A 17,421-nucleotide genomic window follows, 5' to 3' on the forward strand; every position below is an offset into this window, starting at 1 on the left:
TGATTTGAAGGCATTCAGACTGCTCCATGGTTTTTGCCAGGTTCCATGGTTTTGTCAGCCTTCTAGAACATTCTAAGAGGTGTTGTTGTGTTGTGTCCAGGTTGAGCAATGTGGCGAGGGCCCATAACAGGCTGGAGTCCCGCTATAGTAACAGCTCTGGTGGCTCCTATGATGAAGAGAAGAGTGAGTATCAACTGTCATCTCTGAAATATTCAATCCCCTCTACTTAGCATACGATGCAAAAAACTAAGCCTTGTGACTATGTGCAAGTGTGTTTGTGTGTAAGTATGAGTGCATGAATAAGAAAATATGTTGTGTGTGGTGTTGTTGTTTTTGTGTGTGTGTGTGTGTGTGTGTGTGTGCGTGTGTATATGTGTGTGTGTGTGTATATGTGTGTGTGTGTGTGTGTGTGTGTGTGAAAGGTAGGCCGGCCCTATGTTAATCTATTAAAAGCCCTTATTCTCATGGATTGTCTTTGTTGGCTTTGTTATGTGTACTGTTCCATGAAGCCTCGTTTTAAGCCACACTGTGTCCTGATAACCTCAAACCCTCTCAGTCACTTACTGTTCAGTGAGACAGGCCAGCAGCTACCTGTGCCAAAGTGTACAACAGGGATTAGTGCGTACCACAGATGCAAAGTTGGGAGGGAGAGGGAAGTATCTGGACAATGCATCTCTAAGATTCCGCCATGTATGAAGCGGAGGCATGTAACCTGGCTAGCATTTAGTCCGCATACCTGTCATGTCTGCCTTGGGAGGGCTTGAGATTGCGCCACCCCTCCCTCCCCGCACTCATCCAGATAGCACTGATGTGATGACGGGATATCATTCCGCCGTGTGATCAGGCTTTGACGTCAGAGCTGGACGTCTCTGATGGAACCTGTCACTACCCGGTCCCAAGGTTATAGCTTTTCATATCCCACAAGCGAGTGTACTGATACATACAGTGTATACTGTCACTACACTGATATGTTATCACTGTGTTTTATTATACAGTGGTTCATTGTCAGTGTGTGCTGGTCTGCATCTGTGTGTTCTGAGGTGACTGACACAGGCCTGACTGCGTGTTTGTTTTACGCCTGTGGCAGATGACCCGCTCCCTCCCTACGCCAGCTGGCTGATCAGCGTGCTGGAGAGCAACCGGCCGCAGCCACTGCCCATGCCGGTCAACGGGGGCTGCTGGGCCCCGCTGGTGGACTACCTGCCGGAGACCATCACCCCACGAGGGCCCTTGCACAGGTACCCATAGGCCCACACACACATATTTGTATGCACACAGACACACACACACACACACAAACAAGCACACTCACACAAACACACACACACACACACACACACAAAGACAGAGAGAGAGGGGGGGGGGGGGGGGTATTGTTTACACATATCCCAGGAAGAAGCTCATTTGAATCGGCAAACTTACAAAAATGCACTTACTGACTTACTCTTGTGTTGTTTTGTTTACCATGGACGCCTCACTGTTTTGCTATTCCCTTGGAAACAGAGATATTACCACAGACGTCATCATCAAGCCACGCGGGTGCTTTTGAAGCACCAAACGTCACAGAGCTCAGGCAGCTGTAGTATGTGTTGTTTAAACTGATAATCACACTGATAGAATGCAGCTGATTGTCAGATGAAAGATCTGTCTATCAAAAGTGGAACTACAACACAGAGCTTTAGTCTGTGGCAAGAATGTTATGACACACACCCGATTATCATAGGGCCTAAAAATAGGCCCCTTTGCCTTATGCATGATTTAGCAGTGAATATTTCTGTTTTTTGAAAGGTAGAGGGTTATGTAATGTACTTTCTGAAATGTCTATATGTGTTTGATGTACAGTATGTGTGTGTGTGTGTGTTTTACAGGTGCAACATTGCTGTAATATTCATGACAGAGATGGTGGTGGATCACAGTGTGAGGGAAGACTGGGCCCTACATTTGCCCCTCCTGCTTCATGCACTCTTTCTGGGTAGGTCTCTCTCTCCCCTCTCTCTCTCTCTCCCTCTCTCTCTCCTCTCTCTCTCTTTTCTCCCTCTCTCTCTCGCTCTCTATTGATCTATCTCTCTACTTTAGACAGGTGAATTTTTGAGAGGGCTGATTTTACTTTTCCACAATAAGAGGTGTGGTATGATGTTACACGGATGTTATCGGTGTGTGTAATTATCTGTTTAAAGACCATCTGTCACTCTATATATATATATATATATATATATATATATATATATATATATGTCTGTCTTTGTGTGTGTGTGTGTGTGTGTGTCTGTCACTGGCCCTGTGAGAAAGCTCTGAAGTGGGAGGCACAGTGCGCCGCCACATTCCCCACACTAATTGAAGCTTAGAACCCCGTCCAGGCGAGGAACACAGGGCAGTAATGCCGGATATGTCAAAAATGTGTCTGCCACGGAAAAAAAAATTGACACAAGACAGAAGAGAGGGTGGTTGTGGTGGTAGTGTGTGTGTGTGTGAGGGGGGGGGGGGTGTTAAGGGATCCAAGAAGCAAGAAGGGAGGAGGAGGAGATGGTGGCATGCAGCTCAACGGCCTGCTCAGCTCTGCCAAGGAGGGTCCAGGCATTTTGGGGGGTCAAGCTTAGTCTCAGTGGGGTTGGAAGTGTTGGTAATAAACACGCTGTCTGTAGAGTTGTTGTGTGTCTTTAACTCTGACAGAAGGTTTCATCTGTCTACAGGATCTAGCTGTGAGGTGGTATGGTGCTGATTTAAAGTGTTGTAAAGGGATGTTCTCAAGCCCACTGTAGCTTGTTTACTGACCCAGGAAAACAGAGTAGTATGGTGATGGAAGCTTTTTTATGTTGGGGTGTTTGTATATGTGTATGTTTCTCTCTCTCTCCTTCTCTCTCTTTCTCCCTCTCTCTCCCAGAAAGCTTAGATGTCTATCATCTATTTTGTAAATTCATCCCTCATGTCATTGGTATAAGCCATACTCGATCTTGAAATGGGTTATCTTGAATTATTGAGTGATTGGTTTCTGTTTATGTATGTGTGTGTGTGTGTGTGTGTGTGTGTGTGTTTGTGTGTCTCAGGTCTGGATCACTATCGGCCCGAGGTGTTTGAGCATAGCAAGCGTCTGCTGCTGCACCTCCTCATCGCCCTGTCCTGCAACAACAACTTCCAAGTCATCGCTTCGGTCCTGCTGCTGACCCGTGAGATCAGCGACAACAAGACTCTCACTGTCAAGTCCAGCTACCAGCCTGAGTACCACTACACCGGTGAGGAGACTCTCTCTAGAACCTTCTCGAATGTTCTAGAATGTTTAGAAGGCATAGGTCACGTGTGAGAACTCTTCCTCTCAGCATGACATGTTTATGGTCAACAATTTATGAACCCCGAGGTCCTAGCCAAAATAATTCTTTACTTTGTCTGAATGTGTGCAGATGTAAACAGGGGACTGCCACAAACTCCTTGCACTGCATTCTTCAGTGAAATGCATTGCATTTGTTATGACATTTTAGAGGCATTTAGCTTTATAGTTCCTCCAGTAAACGTGCCAAAGCCTTAGGGCCTCTCCACCTGTCCTCTAAGGCTGTGTATGATATTTGATGCACATTTGATTGACAAGCAAGTTTTCCTGGTACTGGCAAGACTCACACAGACCCCAAAAGAATTCCCCCAACAGTCCGCTTACGAGACAAACTGTTTAATATTCTATTTCCTTCTGTGGTGTACATTATGTGTACACAGTAAAAGTTGTCTGCCAGTCAAATGTGTGTTTCATGCCAGGTCTAATTGGCTTGCATTGATATGACCTAATGAAGCACAGTATTATTTGTATGCCATGTGCAGCACTGAAGTTGCTCTGTGTGTGTCATGGTAGGCAATTAGTACTCAGTGTAGATCTCTACTACGGTATCTCCTCTGTGTTCCTAATACAACGCCTACTTTTTTGTTTACTGTTCAAATGGGGCCACTACTGCTGTATAAAACAGAAATGAATTCATTTTTTAGCACAGATGCCCTTTTACCTGAACCATCCCAACCATGTGCTTGTTTTACTGATACTTTCCCACACTCATCATAATGAGAAGCCACTGAAACCCAGGTGTCTGTGTATTCAAGTATGCTCAGAACTGAAGTACTGATGTCTGTCCTCTGTTCTCTCCTCATCCTCTCCTCTTCTGCTCTTCCTCATATCCTCTTCCTGCGCTAGGGGGCTTTGACTTCCTGCGGGAGAGTCCGTCTCCTGTGGCAGACTCGGGCCTGAGCTCGTCCTCCACCTCGTCCAGCGTGAGCCTGGGGGGCAGCGTGGGTAACCTGCCGCAGATCAGCGCTGACCTGGAGGAACTGGACGACTCCTCAAGCGAGTCCGACGACAAGACCAACAAGCTCATCGAGTTCCTCACCACCAGGTGGGTAAACACAGCAACACTGACATTTGTGTAGGAATGTGTCACTCACTTCATACAAACCACATCAACATACCCTGAAACCTAACACCCATCAAAACAAATTCAGGGAAGAATTAGCTTATTTGTTTATTGTAATTGTCTGACAAACAAGATGTGGCATCTGTGAGTAAAACTCCCGGTTCCCAACTGCTACACTTACTCTGGCATACAGGGTCATGCGGTACATTCACACACATTCACTAGCATACAGCTCCCCCTACTGGCTGAAACAGAAAATGTCTGGGAGAGTACAAGGAGTACGCTTGAGCTTATGTGCTGTATGTGTGTGCAACTTAAAAAGAATGTTTGAGTGGGTTTGTGTATTTGTGTGTATGTGTGGCGTGTGTGTGTGTGTGTGTGTGTGTGTGTGTTTGTGTGTGTGTGTGTGTATGATTACAGCCATAGATACATCACTAACTGAAAACATTAGCCATAATTATAAGACACTGATGACAACAGCCATTAACACCTATACACCGCCACACCAAAATGATGTTCACAATCCCATGGAGAGGGTGGGCCTGAGCATGACGTGAGCGTGGCGTGACAGTGTTTCCCACAGAATTGAATTCCATTTGTGGTGGTTGGTTGGCAGAATTAAGTTGAATACAACAGTATTTTACAAATTAGCACAGCGTGGTTATGATGCTAACCAGATTTAAGCACAATTTAGTACAACCTGGAAAATCATTGTGTGGTGGTCAATGTTGATATTGTGGTGGGCCGCCACAAATAAGTCAATGTATGGGAAACACTGCGTGAGCGTGGCGTGTTAGAGGCGAGTTAATGGCGGTGTGACTGTGGTTGGTGGTGGGGGTGGAACAGTGCCTGGAGTACTGTCCTGTCGTTGCTCAGGGCGTTCGGACCGCTGTGGTGCCACGAGGACATCACACCCAAGAACCCCAACTCCAAAAGCGCCGAGCAGCTGTCCAACTTCCTGCGCCACGTCATGTCCATCTTCAAAGAGTCCAAGTCAGGTAGGGGTCTTTAGATCTGTAAACAGTTTTTATGTTTGATGTATTGTGTCTTATTTTGTTTCCATTTAATTCCATTGTGTACTTAATACCTTCTCATCCAACATGGTTTTTTTTTTTATCTTGTCATCTATTTTTATACATGCTACATTATATTTGTTTGATATTATATTTGTTTTTACTCTGAAGCTCATTCAGTCCTAAGATGCGAGCCATATAAACAGACCCTTACTGGACACAGCGCTATAACTACGGCGTGTATATGTGTGTTGTTGTTGTTGTTGTGTCAGACTTCCATCTGGAGCAGCAGCTGAGTGACGTGGCCCTGCAGACGGCGCTGTGCAGCTCGTCGCGCCACTACGCCGGACGCTCCTTCCAGATCTTCAGGGCCCTGCGTCAGCCGCTCTCTCACCACGCCGTCTCCGACATCCTCTCACGCCTTGTCGAGGTGGTGGGCGAGCACGGGGACGAGGTGCAGGTGTGTGTGTGTGCATGTGTGTGTGTGTGTGTTTGTGTGTCTGATTGGGTGTTTCTCTCGTTTTGTATTCTCTCTGAAAAAGAAATTGCAGTTAAGCAGGCAGGCACTATCTTAAAACATTACTTATCATTACAAGACACTAATGACAACACTCATTAACACCCATTGTGTGTCTGTGTGTGTGTCTGTGTCTGTTTGGGTGTTTCTGTGTGTGTGTGTGTGTGCGTGCGCGTGTGTCTGATTCTTGTTTGTTTCTGTGTTTCTGTTTGTGTGTCTGATTGTGTGTTTCTCTGTTTCTTTGTGTGTGTATGTGTTTGAGAGAGAGATAGAGAGAGAGAGAGATTTCAGTTACGTAGGCAGGCCCTAACTGACACTAATGACAACACCCATGAGCAATCATGCACTACCACAACACCAAAATTACATTAAAAAAAAACCTCAAATGTCTACTCATGTGTGTGTAACTGTGACAAAGAGTTATTTCAGAAAAAAACTGTTAAAACTAGTCAGCCCATATCCGACGGAAAAGAGACTTGTGGTTGGTGGTTAGCAGTATTTCCTGTTTGAAGTGAGCCAGCCAACTCCAGATGGCTGCCACCACACTATTGGAAAGTACCAGAGTTGCCTAACTGCACTGTGCTAGTCCTATGGGGGCGTGTGTTTCTCATGTTTCCTGTCTCTATGGTTCTCTCAGGGCTACGTGATGGAGGTGCTGCTTACACTGGAGTCAGTGGTGGATAACCTGGCCGAGTGTCTGAAGAACAGTGATCTGATGGCAGCTCTAACCAGGTGAGATTGTCACCTGCATGTCCATCCCCACGACCATGTCTGTGTGTCCATGTTCAAGCACCTGCATCTGTGCATGTACATTGTGTCCCATGTACTTAATGCTCACATCTGTGTGTCTGTTTAGGTGTGTGCATATATAAAAACGTATACATACACTATATGGATGTGTGTGTTTTCACACTGTGTGTGTATGTTTGCGATCGTGTCTCTCTCAGAGCCTCGTCTCCTGACTTCCTGGTGAGCGGGAAGCTGAACTCCAACAGGAAGAGCACGGGTCAGCTCAACCTGCCGCACGGCGCCACCGACGCCAGCACGGCCGAGCGCAGCCGCCACCAGCGCAGCTACTCCGTGCCCAAGAAGTTCGGCGGTGAGAACGGCGGCGGGCAGCCTCCCGGCGCCCGCTCCCCGTCGGAAAATCCGCCGCGCTCGGCCACCCTCGACCGCATCCAGGCGTGCACCCAGCCCGGCGTGGGCCAGCGCGGGTCGCCCCGCAGCGGCTGCGGCTCCTCGTCCTCGTCCACCTGCGGCGTCCTGGACCCCGGCCACGCCGGGCACCCGGCCTCGCTCCTCGCCACCGTCTTCTGGGTGGCCGTCTCGCTCATGGAGTCGGACTTCGAGTTCGAGTACCAGATGGCGCTTCGGCTGGTGCACAAGCTGCTGGCACGCGTGCCCCTGGACCGGCCCGAGCACCGCGAGCGCCTGGAGAAGCTGCAGGCGCAGCTCCGCTGGAGCGGCTTCGCCGGCCTGCAGCAGCTGCTGCTCAAGGGCTTCACCTCGCCGGCCACCTGCGACCTCACGCTGCAGCTCTTCTGCCAGCTCACGCCCGTCTCCCGCGTCACCGTCGTGGACACCTCGCAGGCCATAGGTGGGTGGCAGCATGGAGGACCAGACCGCGCATGAGCAACAATAGTAGTAGTTCAGCGGTGCAGCAGTTGTTTCAGTCACACTTTATTTGGATGATCCCCCATAGCTACAGATGAAGAGTTTGGTTCCAAAACGCTATATCCTCCATTTTAACGAATTTTCATAAATCATTTATTTTAATTTTGTTTTTCAAGTAATGTGGAAATGTAATTGGGTATTGTTATTTAATTTATCTTTACTCAATCAGAGCAACAGAACTGCAACTTTATTGATATAATACCTGAAATACACAATTAAATAACATGACTTATTAATGTTTTTTATAGCGTTTTGCAACCAAACTCTTCAGATGCTGACATTATAACGTACTATCTGTTTACAACAATTTATGGCTAAGGGTTATGTTTTTTTGTTTTGGTTAGTGAAAATGAACAATTAAAAAGACTGAATTTCAGCAACCCATCTCCCAGCACCTAAGTCTCTGTAGGTGGACTATCCAAATAAATTGTTACAGTAGTAACAGTAGTACATACCGTAAGTGTTCAGTTAATGCTTATTTGTGGCCATCTCTAATCCTGTGGCTGTCTTTCCCACGCCCACACACAGGTTTCCCTCTGAACGTGCTCTGTCTGCTCCCCCACCTGGTTCAGCACTTTGACAGCCCAACCCAGTTCTGCAAGGAGAGCGCCGAGAGGATCGCGCAGGTGAGTAACACTGACCTCGTTCAGTCGGCCTTTGTGTTTTGCAGTAGCTCAGCTGGTTACACCACATCTGCGCTACAGTGGCAGTTGGCCTTCTTTGTTTGGTCGTGCTCTATTATTCATCATAAACCGCTAATGTAAGTGTTAACTCAGGGCAAACATGAGATGATGTATCCTCGTGTCATCGCTTCTTAGATCACACAGGCCATTGTAAATGTTTGTTTACGCTTATGAAAAGCTTAAGGTAAAATTTGTGGTGACAGAGCAAATATTAAGGTGTGTGTGTGTGTGTGTGTGTGTGTGTGTGTGTGTGTGTGTGTGTGTGTGTGTGTGTGTGTGTGTGTGTGTGTGTATGTGTGTGTATGTGTGTGTATCAGGTGTGTCTGGAGGAGAAGGAGAAGAACACTAAGCTCTCACACCTGGCTCACGTGATGACGCTCTATAAGACACGCTCGTACACGCGAGACCCGTTCTCCTGGGTCAGCGTGGTGTGCCGCTACCTGTACGAGGCCTTCGCTGACATCACCCTCAACATGGTCACCTACATGGCCGAGGTAACAACCAATCTATGCTGCTCTAAACAGCAATGCTTTTTATCATATGTTTAATGTGTCGGGCAATGTGGATATCATGACTTAATAGGACTGAAAGGATTGAAGTCTGTCATTTAATTATTCATACCATAGATTCTGTTGCCTTGGGAAGCCACAAGAGGCAGATATTCAGAAAGTATTATTTTATTAGCTTTCACTTGCTGTGTTGTTTTTGAAGATAAGAGATTGAGTCGCTCACTCTTCTTGCTCCTTGTTTTCATCACAGTTGCTGGATAAGGGACTTCCCAGCATGCAACAGCCACTGCTGCAGATCATCTACAGTCTGCTAAGCCACATGGATTTGGCCTTGATACAGGTCAAGCCTTTCAATGTCGAGGTCCTCAAGACCATCGAAAAGTTTGTTCAGGTAAGCACCCAGCAAATATTACGCATACTCGAATCAATTATATTTGTATTATATTGTGTATTATATTCAGTGCATTCTGTAGTTACTGTAGAATCAGTGAATTAAGTGCCATATTACTGATTGTGTAGTTCCCTATACAGTATGTGTGTGTTAATTTTTCATGCAATGATTTTATGTGGATAAAATAGTTACCGTTACATTAATCATAAATCGTGACGTACTGTACGTGTGTGTGTGTGTGTGTGTGTGTGTGTGCACGTGCGTGCGTGTCTCAGACGGTACACTGGAAGGAGGCTCTGAACATCCTAAAGCTGGTGGTGTCTCGCTCGGCCAGCCTAGTCCTGCCATCGTACGGCCACAGTGACCTCTCCCATCTGGAGGTCAGCCGTGTGTGGGACGGCTCCTCCAAAGCACTACCGGGGAAAATCCTCGACTTCCACTTTGACATTTCAGAGGTGAAGGGTCACCCTCCGACACGAGTCTTTCTTCTTTTCTTCTCTTTCGTCATCTGTTTCTTTCTCTCTCTTCCTCCCCTGCATTCTTCACATCTCTCTGTCTGTGAATATCGTGTCATATTTTAGCTTGTATTCTGGGCCAGGCATATCTTTGTGTCAAGGTGTGTTGACCCTTTTAGAGGTGAAAATCACATCTAAAGTGAAAGTGTTGTGAGGGAACAAGATATTACTGTGTGCGCTTCCTGCTGTTTTCCTAAAGCCTGACTTTAGTAGCTGAACAACTTGCCAACAGCTTTTCTATTTGCACACCTAAGATATAAATACACTTAATGAATCAGGGGAAATAGGACCAGAGACTGGCAGATTTCCGAAGATCAGCGCTAGGCACCAGGGGTGTGATGGGAAACAGTAGACTGGCTCCAGATTTAGGCTCAGAGTATAAGAAATGAGGAGAGCAGTCTGGCTTCACAGGACTCAGGGGCTCTCAGAGATCAGATCTGGACTCAGACAAGAGTAGAGCTTTTCATTTCACCTGACCTCTTCAATAATCGGTCAACCTAATCATGTACTGTACTTACATTCCAAAGCACCCAACTAACTATTTCTATTCACTAAAAGAGAGGAAATATTTTGAAAGGGGGTTTTTCCGGTCTTTGTATCTGACCTTGTTTTCAGGTTATGTTGATGTATGAACTTGATTGTCATTGTCATTACACTGTGACGTTTGGGTGCAAGTTTAATTTTCAAGGGAAATGCTTAGAGGAAGCCCCCCACTCCTCTCAAATGGAATTTTCTAGAAAACCCATTGGAGATAACTTAGCCGACTGAAAAGCCTCATGTTTGTCGTATGTGACATTTAATATACTTTTTCAGATCTGTGATCAGATTTTCCGTTGAGTTCACCAAGAGTGACATAACAGCCCAGACAGACTCGCCCTGATCTTGAATCAGTACTTGTGTTATAGACCCTGGAGTCCTCTTCCTTCCTTCCCATTGAGTAATCACCCGTTTGTCTGGCTGGCGTCGAGTGATAAAAGACCAGAGAGATCCTGTGCTGATGTAGACTGCACACAGGCAGATAAGCCATGCTACAATTAACCGTTTTTTTCCACATTGAGAGAGCAAGAGAAAGGAGGGAGGGGGGGACAAAAAGAACATGAGAGAGGGAGAAAGAGCATACGTGAGAGAGAGAGAGAGAGAGAGAGAATGGGAGAAACAGAGGGAGAGAGACAAGGGGAGAGAAAGCGCCTGGGCTGTAGCACAACAGGAAGACTGGGTGGATGCAATGTGATAGACTTTAATATATGGGCAGGACGAAGCTAGCAGGCACTGACTTGTCATGCTCCATGCCGGGTAGGTGTTTGTACCTATGTGCCTAGACATAATTCCGATCCTTGCTCAAGGGTTTTGCTCCCTTGCTCATGTGTGTGTGTGTTCTCCAGACGCCGGTGATCGGCCGACGGTACGACGACCTGCAGGGTTCGGCGGGCCGCGACGGAAAGGCCAGGGCCATCGCGGTTACCCGCAGCACCTCCTCCACCTCGTCGGGCTCCAACTCCAACAACGTGCTGGTGCCCGTCAGCTGGAAGAGGCCACAGTCCTCGCAGGTGAGACCTCTCCACTCCTAACCTAGCCTGCTTCCTATTACATTTGAAGTTTAAAAACACCCAATGGACTTTCTGACTTATTTTACCTTGTGTTCTTTGTGTGATTTTGTGTGTGTGTATGTGTGTGTGTGTACATGAGAGAGATAAAAAAATATGTGTGTTTGTTTATGCATGTCTATACACATTTGTATTTGAGTGTGTATTTGGCTTCAATTGTTGTGTGTGTGTGTGTGTGTCCATGTGTGTGTGTGTTTATAATTAATCACTGCTCTGCTCGTGTCTGCTCGGCACTCAGAAACGGACCCGTGAGAAGCTGGTGAACGTCCTGTCATTGTGTGGACAGGAGGTTGGTCTCTCCAAGAACCCGTCGGTAAGTCCACCCCACCAAGCCTGATTGGTCAGTTCAAGTTGGTCTTTAAACAACACTAATAATAGAAACCTACTGGGATTTTACCAAAAGACCAAAGTCCTCAGAAAACATGCAGACAGGAAACAGCAACACAATACAACTGAGAAATAAAAAAAATCTAGTTGATATTAGTTGTGAAACACTATTTATAATTTATATATACGTATGGATATATGTGTGGTTACACATATTTGTAGGTGTACATTGTAAATATAACCGACATTGTTTATTGATTTGCTCATCATTTTTTTTGTAATCTAATCACCACTACAAATTAATACATTTAATTTGAACTGTTTCTACATGTTATGAAACTTTCCCTTTAGTTTTAGTTTAGTTTAGTTTAGTTTTCATCAGGGTCAATATTTGTTTTTCACCACAAACATACCAAAGACAAAAGAAGGAAATACTGACCACACAAGCGTCCTCCTCTCCCCCAGGTGATCTTCTCGTCCTGCGGAGACCTGGACCTGATGGAGCATCAGCCTAGTCAGGTGTCGTCCGAGGATGGCACACGCGAGCAGGACACGCTGGACGACACTGCCTCCGAGCAGCAGTTCCGTGTCTTCCGCGACTTTGACTTCCTGGACGTGGAGCTCGAGGATGGCGAGGTGAGTGGCCCCAGCTCAGTCTCTCACAGCTGGCCTGATCTTGGGACGATTAGCTAGCATATGATCAGACCACTCTGAGCCAGTTTAAACTAAACTATGCTCAATGCAATTCAAACAAAAAACAGATATAGACTTCAGTTATTATGTGAATGGCATAAAGTCTGAATGGCAAAATGGCTATTAACTGTAATGTATCACTTTTCCTGTGTTTGGAACCAGCACCCATTCACTACATAATGCTCTTGTAAATAACGATTTAACTGGCTATTCGCCATACAGTGCATTACATAGTGAATGAGGGGATGTTCAGAACACAGGGTTTATTTACTCTCTGCCAGGAACATTTTGTGTCCACTGCCTAAGCGAGTCTGACTGCCCTGTCCTCTCTGTCAATAAGCCCTTCATGTCCAGTGCCGTTTCCCTCTGTCTGCCGGTGCTCTGTGCTGTTGTGTGTAACGTTGATGCTCTCTGTCTGCCGGTGCTCTGTGCTGTTGTGTGTAACGTTGATGCTCTCTGTCTGCCGGTGCTCTGTGCTGTTGTGTGTAACGTTGATGCTCTCTGTCTGCCGGTGCTCTGTGCTGTTGTGTGTAGCGTTGATGCCCTCTGTCTGCCGGTGCTCTGTGCTGTTGTGTGTAACGTTGATGCTCTCTGTCTGCCGGTGCTCTGTGCTGTTGTGTGTAACGTTGATGCTCTCTGTCTGCCGGTGCTCTGTGCTGTTGTGTGTAACGTTGATGCTCTCTGTCTGTCACCACTGTGTCGGTAACGCTCTCTTTCTTTCTCCCTTGTGCCCCTCAGGAGCTACAGGTGAGTGTCACTGTGTCTGGTAGGCTCATAGAGTGCATGCGTGCGTGTGTGTGCGTGTTTGTGTGAGTGTGTGTGTGCGTGTGTGTGTGCGTGTGTGTGTGTCTGTGTGTGTATGTGTGCATGTGTGTGTCTGTGTGTGTGTGTGTGTGTGTGTGTGTGTGCATCTGTGCGTGTATGTGTGTGTGTGTGTGTGTGTGTGTGTGTGTGTGAGTGTGTGCGTGTGTGTGAGTGTGTGTTTGCGTGTGTACTGTATGTATGCGTGTGTGTGTGTCTGCGTGTGTATGTACAGTATGTGTGCATGTGTGTCTGTGTGTGAGTATATTATATACTGTATGTCTTTATTTAGAGGCTCTAGCTAACAGTGTGGAGGGTGACTAGTTGTCATTGCCTCATGGAAATCTAGTCACATAGTGCATGGGTTGTTTTAAGAAATTATGAATTTATCCCATGTTATGACTGAGGACAGTACTGAGTATGGGAATTAAACATACCTACATACTGACAGACAGAGTTATTTAAATTAATCTGAAACTAAGGACTTGAAAACATCAGTTATGGCTTATAGCAAATGGCATATACAGTAGTGTATGTAAATATGAACAGTGTTAATAACATGTACAAGGTAGGTTGTTTCCATTGTAGTTAGATGTATGCCCTAATTGCATCACTCGTGAGTTTGTCTGCTCCTTGCATCCATATCATCATCCCGTGTTATGTAGTGTGGAGTTCCCATCATGCATCTAAGGGATGTTACTACATACTACTACTATATTCTAGTATAGTGCAGAAAGTTTTGGCCATGTGTACAAGTACCTACACCTGTTTTGTGTGTGTGTAAGTTTCTGGGTGAGTTTGTGGGTGCGATTGTGTTTGCGTGCGTATGTCTGGCGTGTGTGTGCATGCATTTTGGGGTGGTTGGTGGGGTGTTTTCTATGCACTTACCTAAATATCTCTCTCCCTCTCTCTCTCTCTGCAGGGTGAAAGTGTGGACAATTTTAACTGGGGCGTGCGGCGACGCTCGCTGGACAGCGGTGACCTGCACGAGCTCCTGGAGGAGAGCCAGCACTCGGGCAGCACGCCCAGCCTGGGCCACGAGGATGAGCAGCCGGACGACTCGGACGAGTCCTCCGAGGAAGAGGAGGAGTCCAACTCCACCAGCCAGAGTCTGTCCCATTCACAGCTGGTGAGAGCAGCCTCTCCACCTCTCTCTCTCTTAGGGCCGATTCATACGTCATCGCAAGGTGTGCAAACACAGCTGTATCGAGCTACGCAAGGACGCCATGACTCGTATTTGCGTTGAAAAATGTGTCGTCCAATTTCATGTAACATGACGCAACAACGCGTGTCATACCATGTGTTTCCGATTGGGGCTCATTGTCCACATAGGTTGCATAGACTATGAAAGGCACTTCAAAACATGCGTGAGCCTTGCGTTGTCAACTGCATTCGCGTAGCTCGCGTAGACTATGAATCAGGCCTTACACATACATAAACACATACTCATATGTAAAGCCCCTGTAATAACCTATGCTCTGTAACTTCCCATTCTTTCTCTTCAGACTATGAATCTCTCTCCATCAGAGGAGACCAATCACACAGACTCGCTGTCCACCTCCTACGACACCACCTCTGCTGACCCAAACTCTCTGAATGCCGCCACTCCCTGCCTGGGGACGTCCCTGCCAGATGACACCACCATGCAGCCCGTAAGCTGAGGCCTCCCCAAAACAGCAGGCCTCAAGGCCTAAACACTCTAGAGCTCTGAAGGTGTTGATACATGGGACAATTTGAGCAGGGTTGCTGGGAAACCACATAGCCAGTTCCATGTCCTCTGATTGGATGATCATGAAAATGTCACTATTAATGCTTAGAAGATGTTGCTTAATATCAGTGGGAATGTGCAAAAGCAACAATACTCAGGAGCATTGTAAAATCTAGCAAAGTGTTTTTGTACATTTGTAAATGTAATTCTTGGGGAATCACATGCTTATTTGGCATATTTACTTCACATTATTTAGAGCTGAACATGTGTGTACAATGGTGTGTGTTTGTTTGTGTAGTAGTGTGTAAAGTGGTCTGGTTGTGTGCCTCCCAGTTTCCGCCCCCTTTGGAGGTGACAGCTGAGGATGAGGACATGCAGGAGGATGACCTGTCCTTCTGCGTGAGCGAGCTGCCTCCGGGTTTCGACTGTGGCGACGCTTTCACCTTGGACCTGGTCCGGCAGCAGGATCGCTCCGAGCAGGACCTCAACACCAGCTGCTTGCCAAGGTACCCCCTTCCTCCACACACACACACACACACACACACACACACACACACACACACACACACACACATACACACACACACACACACACACACACATACACACACACACACACACACACAAACTGCAGAGTAAATCCGGAGCATGAGTAACATGCAATACACACACTCAGATCATGTGTAGATCATGTTGTTGAATGTAGAGCAAAAACTTTGAGGTTGGTGAAATTAGCACCAAGCTGTGACAGATGAATATGTGACTGTAGGTCATGCCTGCATGACGCACATTGTCACTCTCTGATTGAGTCGGTCCTGTCTTCTTCCCCGATCGCAGTTTTGGGGATGGGCGAGATGACCTGCAGGACCTGGACTTCCCCCCGCCACCCTCGCCCTTCTTCTCGGCCATCCTGGCGGCATTCCAGCCCACGGTGTGCGACGACGCAGAGGACGCCTGGCGCAGCCACGTGAGCCAGCTGGTGGCCGACTCGGACGGCTCCTGCGCCATCTACACCTTCCACGTCTTCTCCTCCCTGTTCCAGGTGAGCATCCACGGGACACTGATGTTGACACTCTGTGGTCAGCAGTTTTAGTGTTGTTAGTGAGTCTTTTCAGAAATGTAACATAAAGAGTCTTTAGCAGGAAAGTAATTTGACAAGCAGAAAAAGATTCATTTGTCACACAATTTACAGTTTAGCTTGAAAAAGCATTTTTTTTTCAGGATTGACATTGTATGACCAAAGTGCCCTTTCCTCCTCCAGAACATCCAGAACAAGTTCTGCTCACTGACCAGTGATGCTGCTGGTTACCTTGCTGACGGGCTGAGGGGCATAGGGTCAAAGTTTGTACGGTCATCTCAGATGCTGACCTCATGCTCTGACTGCCCTACAATCTATGTGGACGCGGATACGGTGAGCTTGGACAGAATATACAACAATCATTTCATTCCGTCTCATTTGTTTTCATTCTCTAACATTTCTTCCTAGATTCTTTCTTTCTTCATTTTTCCTCTTTTCATTCTTTCTTTCACAAATGAGTTAGTTATTGGGAGTAGGTTCTAATGGTAGTGTATGTATTCCATGTGTTGTCTTTTTGTATTCCATTCATTTCCAATGTCATAAGGAGTGCTTCTGTGTGTGTTCTTCCCCCAGATTGTGTCTTACGGGCTGCTGGAGAAGATCAAGTTCAGTGTGCTGGAGCTCCAGGAGTATCTGGACACGTACAACAACAAGGAGGAGGCTGCCACCTCGGTAAACACACACACACACAACGCACACACACACACACACACACACACACACACACACACACACACACACACACACACACATCCCTACAACTCCCTGTGACACCATGTGATGGGTTAAAAGCAGCAGTGTGGACATTGTGATTCATAATGATACTACATTGTGTCAAACCCAGAATAGGAAGTACATTTACTATGATGTGGATACTAATAAATAAAATGAAGGGCATAAAATACATTTGTGCTTATTAGTATCCACAATAAAAAGCATCATTGAGGTCGTCAGTTGTGCAGAAGGTTGTGCACATGGAAAGATTCCACTCGTGTCCACACACTCCTTCTAATTCATTGTCAGTGTTCCGGTCAATGAACCCCACAAATCCCACCTCACTCATCCCCTCCATCTCTCTCTCCTCTCCACCTCTCACTTCCCCCCAGTGGTTACAAAACTGTAAGGACACATTTCCCAAGTGCTCTGACGATGGGGTGATCACCTGTCAGCCCGGAGACACGGAGGAGAAGGTGAGTCATACCGTGGGCTTACCGCACACTGGCACTACCCAGCATGATGCCGTTTACTCCACACCTAGATTACCCTACACATGGTTTTATTTTTATTCTACACATGGTTTACTTTTAGATTACTCTACACCTAGATTATTTTACACATGGTTTACTCCACACCTAGATTACCATACACTTAGATCACTCCACATCTAGTTTACTCCACACCTCAGGCGCGTAGCAAGCGTGGGGGATGTGGGTGTTATAACGTGCACACTTTTCCTGGAACACGATTCTATCCCCCACACTTTTTGTCAGATTAAAACGAAAGTAAAATATGGAAATAAACGC

At 46.6% G+C, this 17,421-nt stretch overlaps 1 protein-coding gene across 1 annotated transcript in view; it reads left to right on the forward strand.

Moving 5' to 3' along the window:
- Positions 1–17,421, forward strand: part of fryb (furry homolog b (Drosophila)) — a 72,669-nt gene that overhangs the window by 48,563 nt on the left and 6,685 nt on the right. Inside the window, exons 36-59 of the mRNA XM_076274644.1 lie at positions 101–183; positions 1,088–1,238; positions 1,869–1,972; positions 3,045–3,230; positions 4,169–4,367; positions 5,262–5,383; positions 5,671–5,858; positions 6,553–6,647; positions 6,863–7,512; positions 8,118–8,215; positions 8,590–8,766; positions 9,032–9,172; positions 9,448–9,627; positions 11,070–11,234; positions 11,530–11,604; positions 12,084–12,254; positions 13,050–13,058; positions 14,035–14,241; positions 14,618–14,764; positions 15,154–15,326; positions 15,658–15,862; positions 16,082–16,231; positions 16,472–16,570; positions 17,005–17,088. Of these exons, the coding sequence (XP_076130759.1) occupies positions 101–183; positions 1,088–1,238; positions 1,869–1,972; positions 3,045–3,230; positions 4,169–4,367; positions 5,262–5,383; positions 5,671–5,858; positions 6,553–6,647; positions 6,863–7,512; positions 8,118–8,215; positions 8,590–8,766; positions 9,032–9,172; positions 9,448–9,627; positions 11,070–11,234; positions 11,530–11,604; positions 12,084–12,254; positions 13,050–13,058; positions 14,035–14,241; positions 14,618–14,764; positions 15,154–15,326; positions 15,658–15,862; positions 16,082–16,231; positions 16,472–16,570; positions 17,005–17,088 (3,859 nt within the window). The remainder of the gene's footprint in view (positions 1–100; positions 184–1,087; positions 1,239–1,868; positions 1,973–3,044; positions 3,231–4,168; positions 4,368–5,261; positions 5,384–5,670; positions 5,859–6,552; positions 6,648–6,862; positions 7,513–8,117; positions 8,216–8,589; positions 8,767–9,031; positions 9,173–9,447; positions 9,628–11,069; positions 11,235–11,529; positions 11,605–12,083; positions 12,255–13,049; positions 13,059–14,034; positions 14,242–14,617; positions 14,765–15,153; positions 15,327–15,657; positions 15,863–16,081; positions 16,232–16,471; positions 16,571–17,004; positions 17,089–17,421) is intronic.

Source organism: Alosa pseudoharengus, unplaced genomic scaffold (genome assembly GCF_046254945.1).
Source record: "Alosa pseudoharengus isolate Yale_2024_CS ecotype anadromous, Long Island Sound unplaced genomic scaffold, YU_APseudo_1.1 YU_APseudo_1.1_scf_8, whole genome shotgun sequence".
Classification (NCBI taxonomy): Eukaryota; Metazoa; Chordata; class Actinopteri; order Clupeiformes; family Clupeidae; genus Alosa; species Alosa pseudoharengus.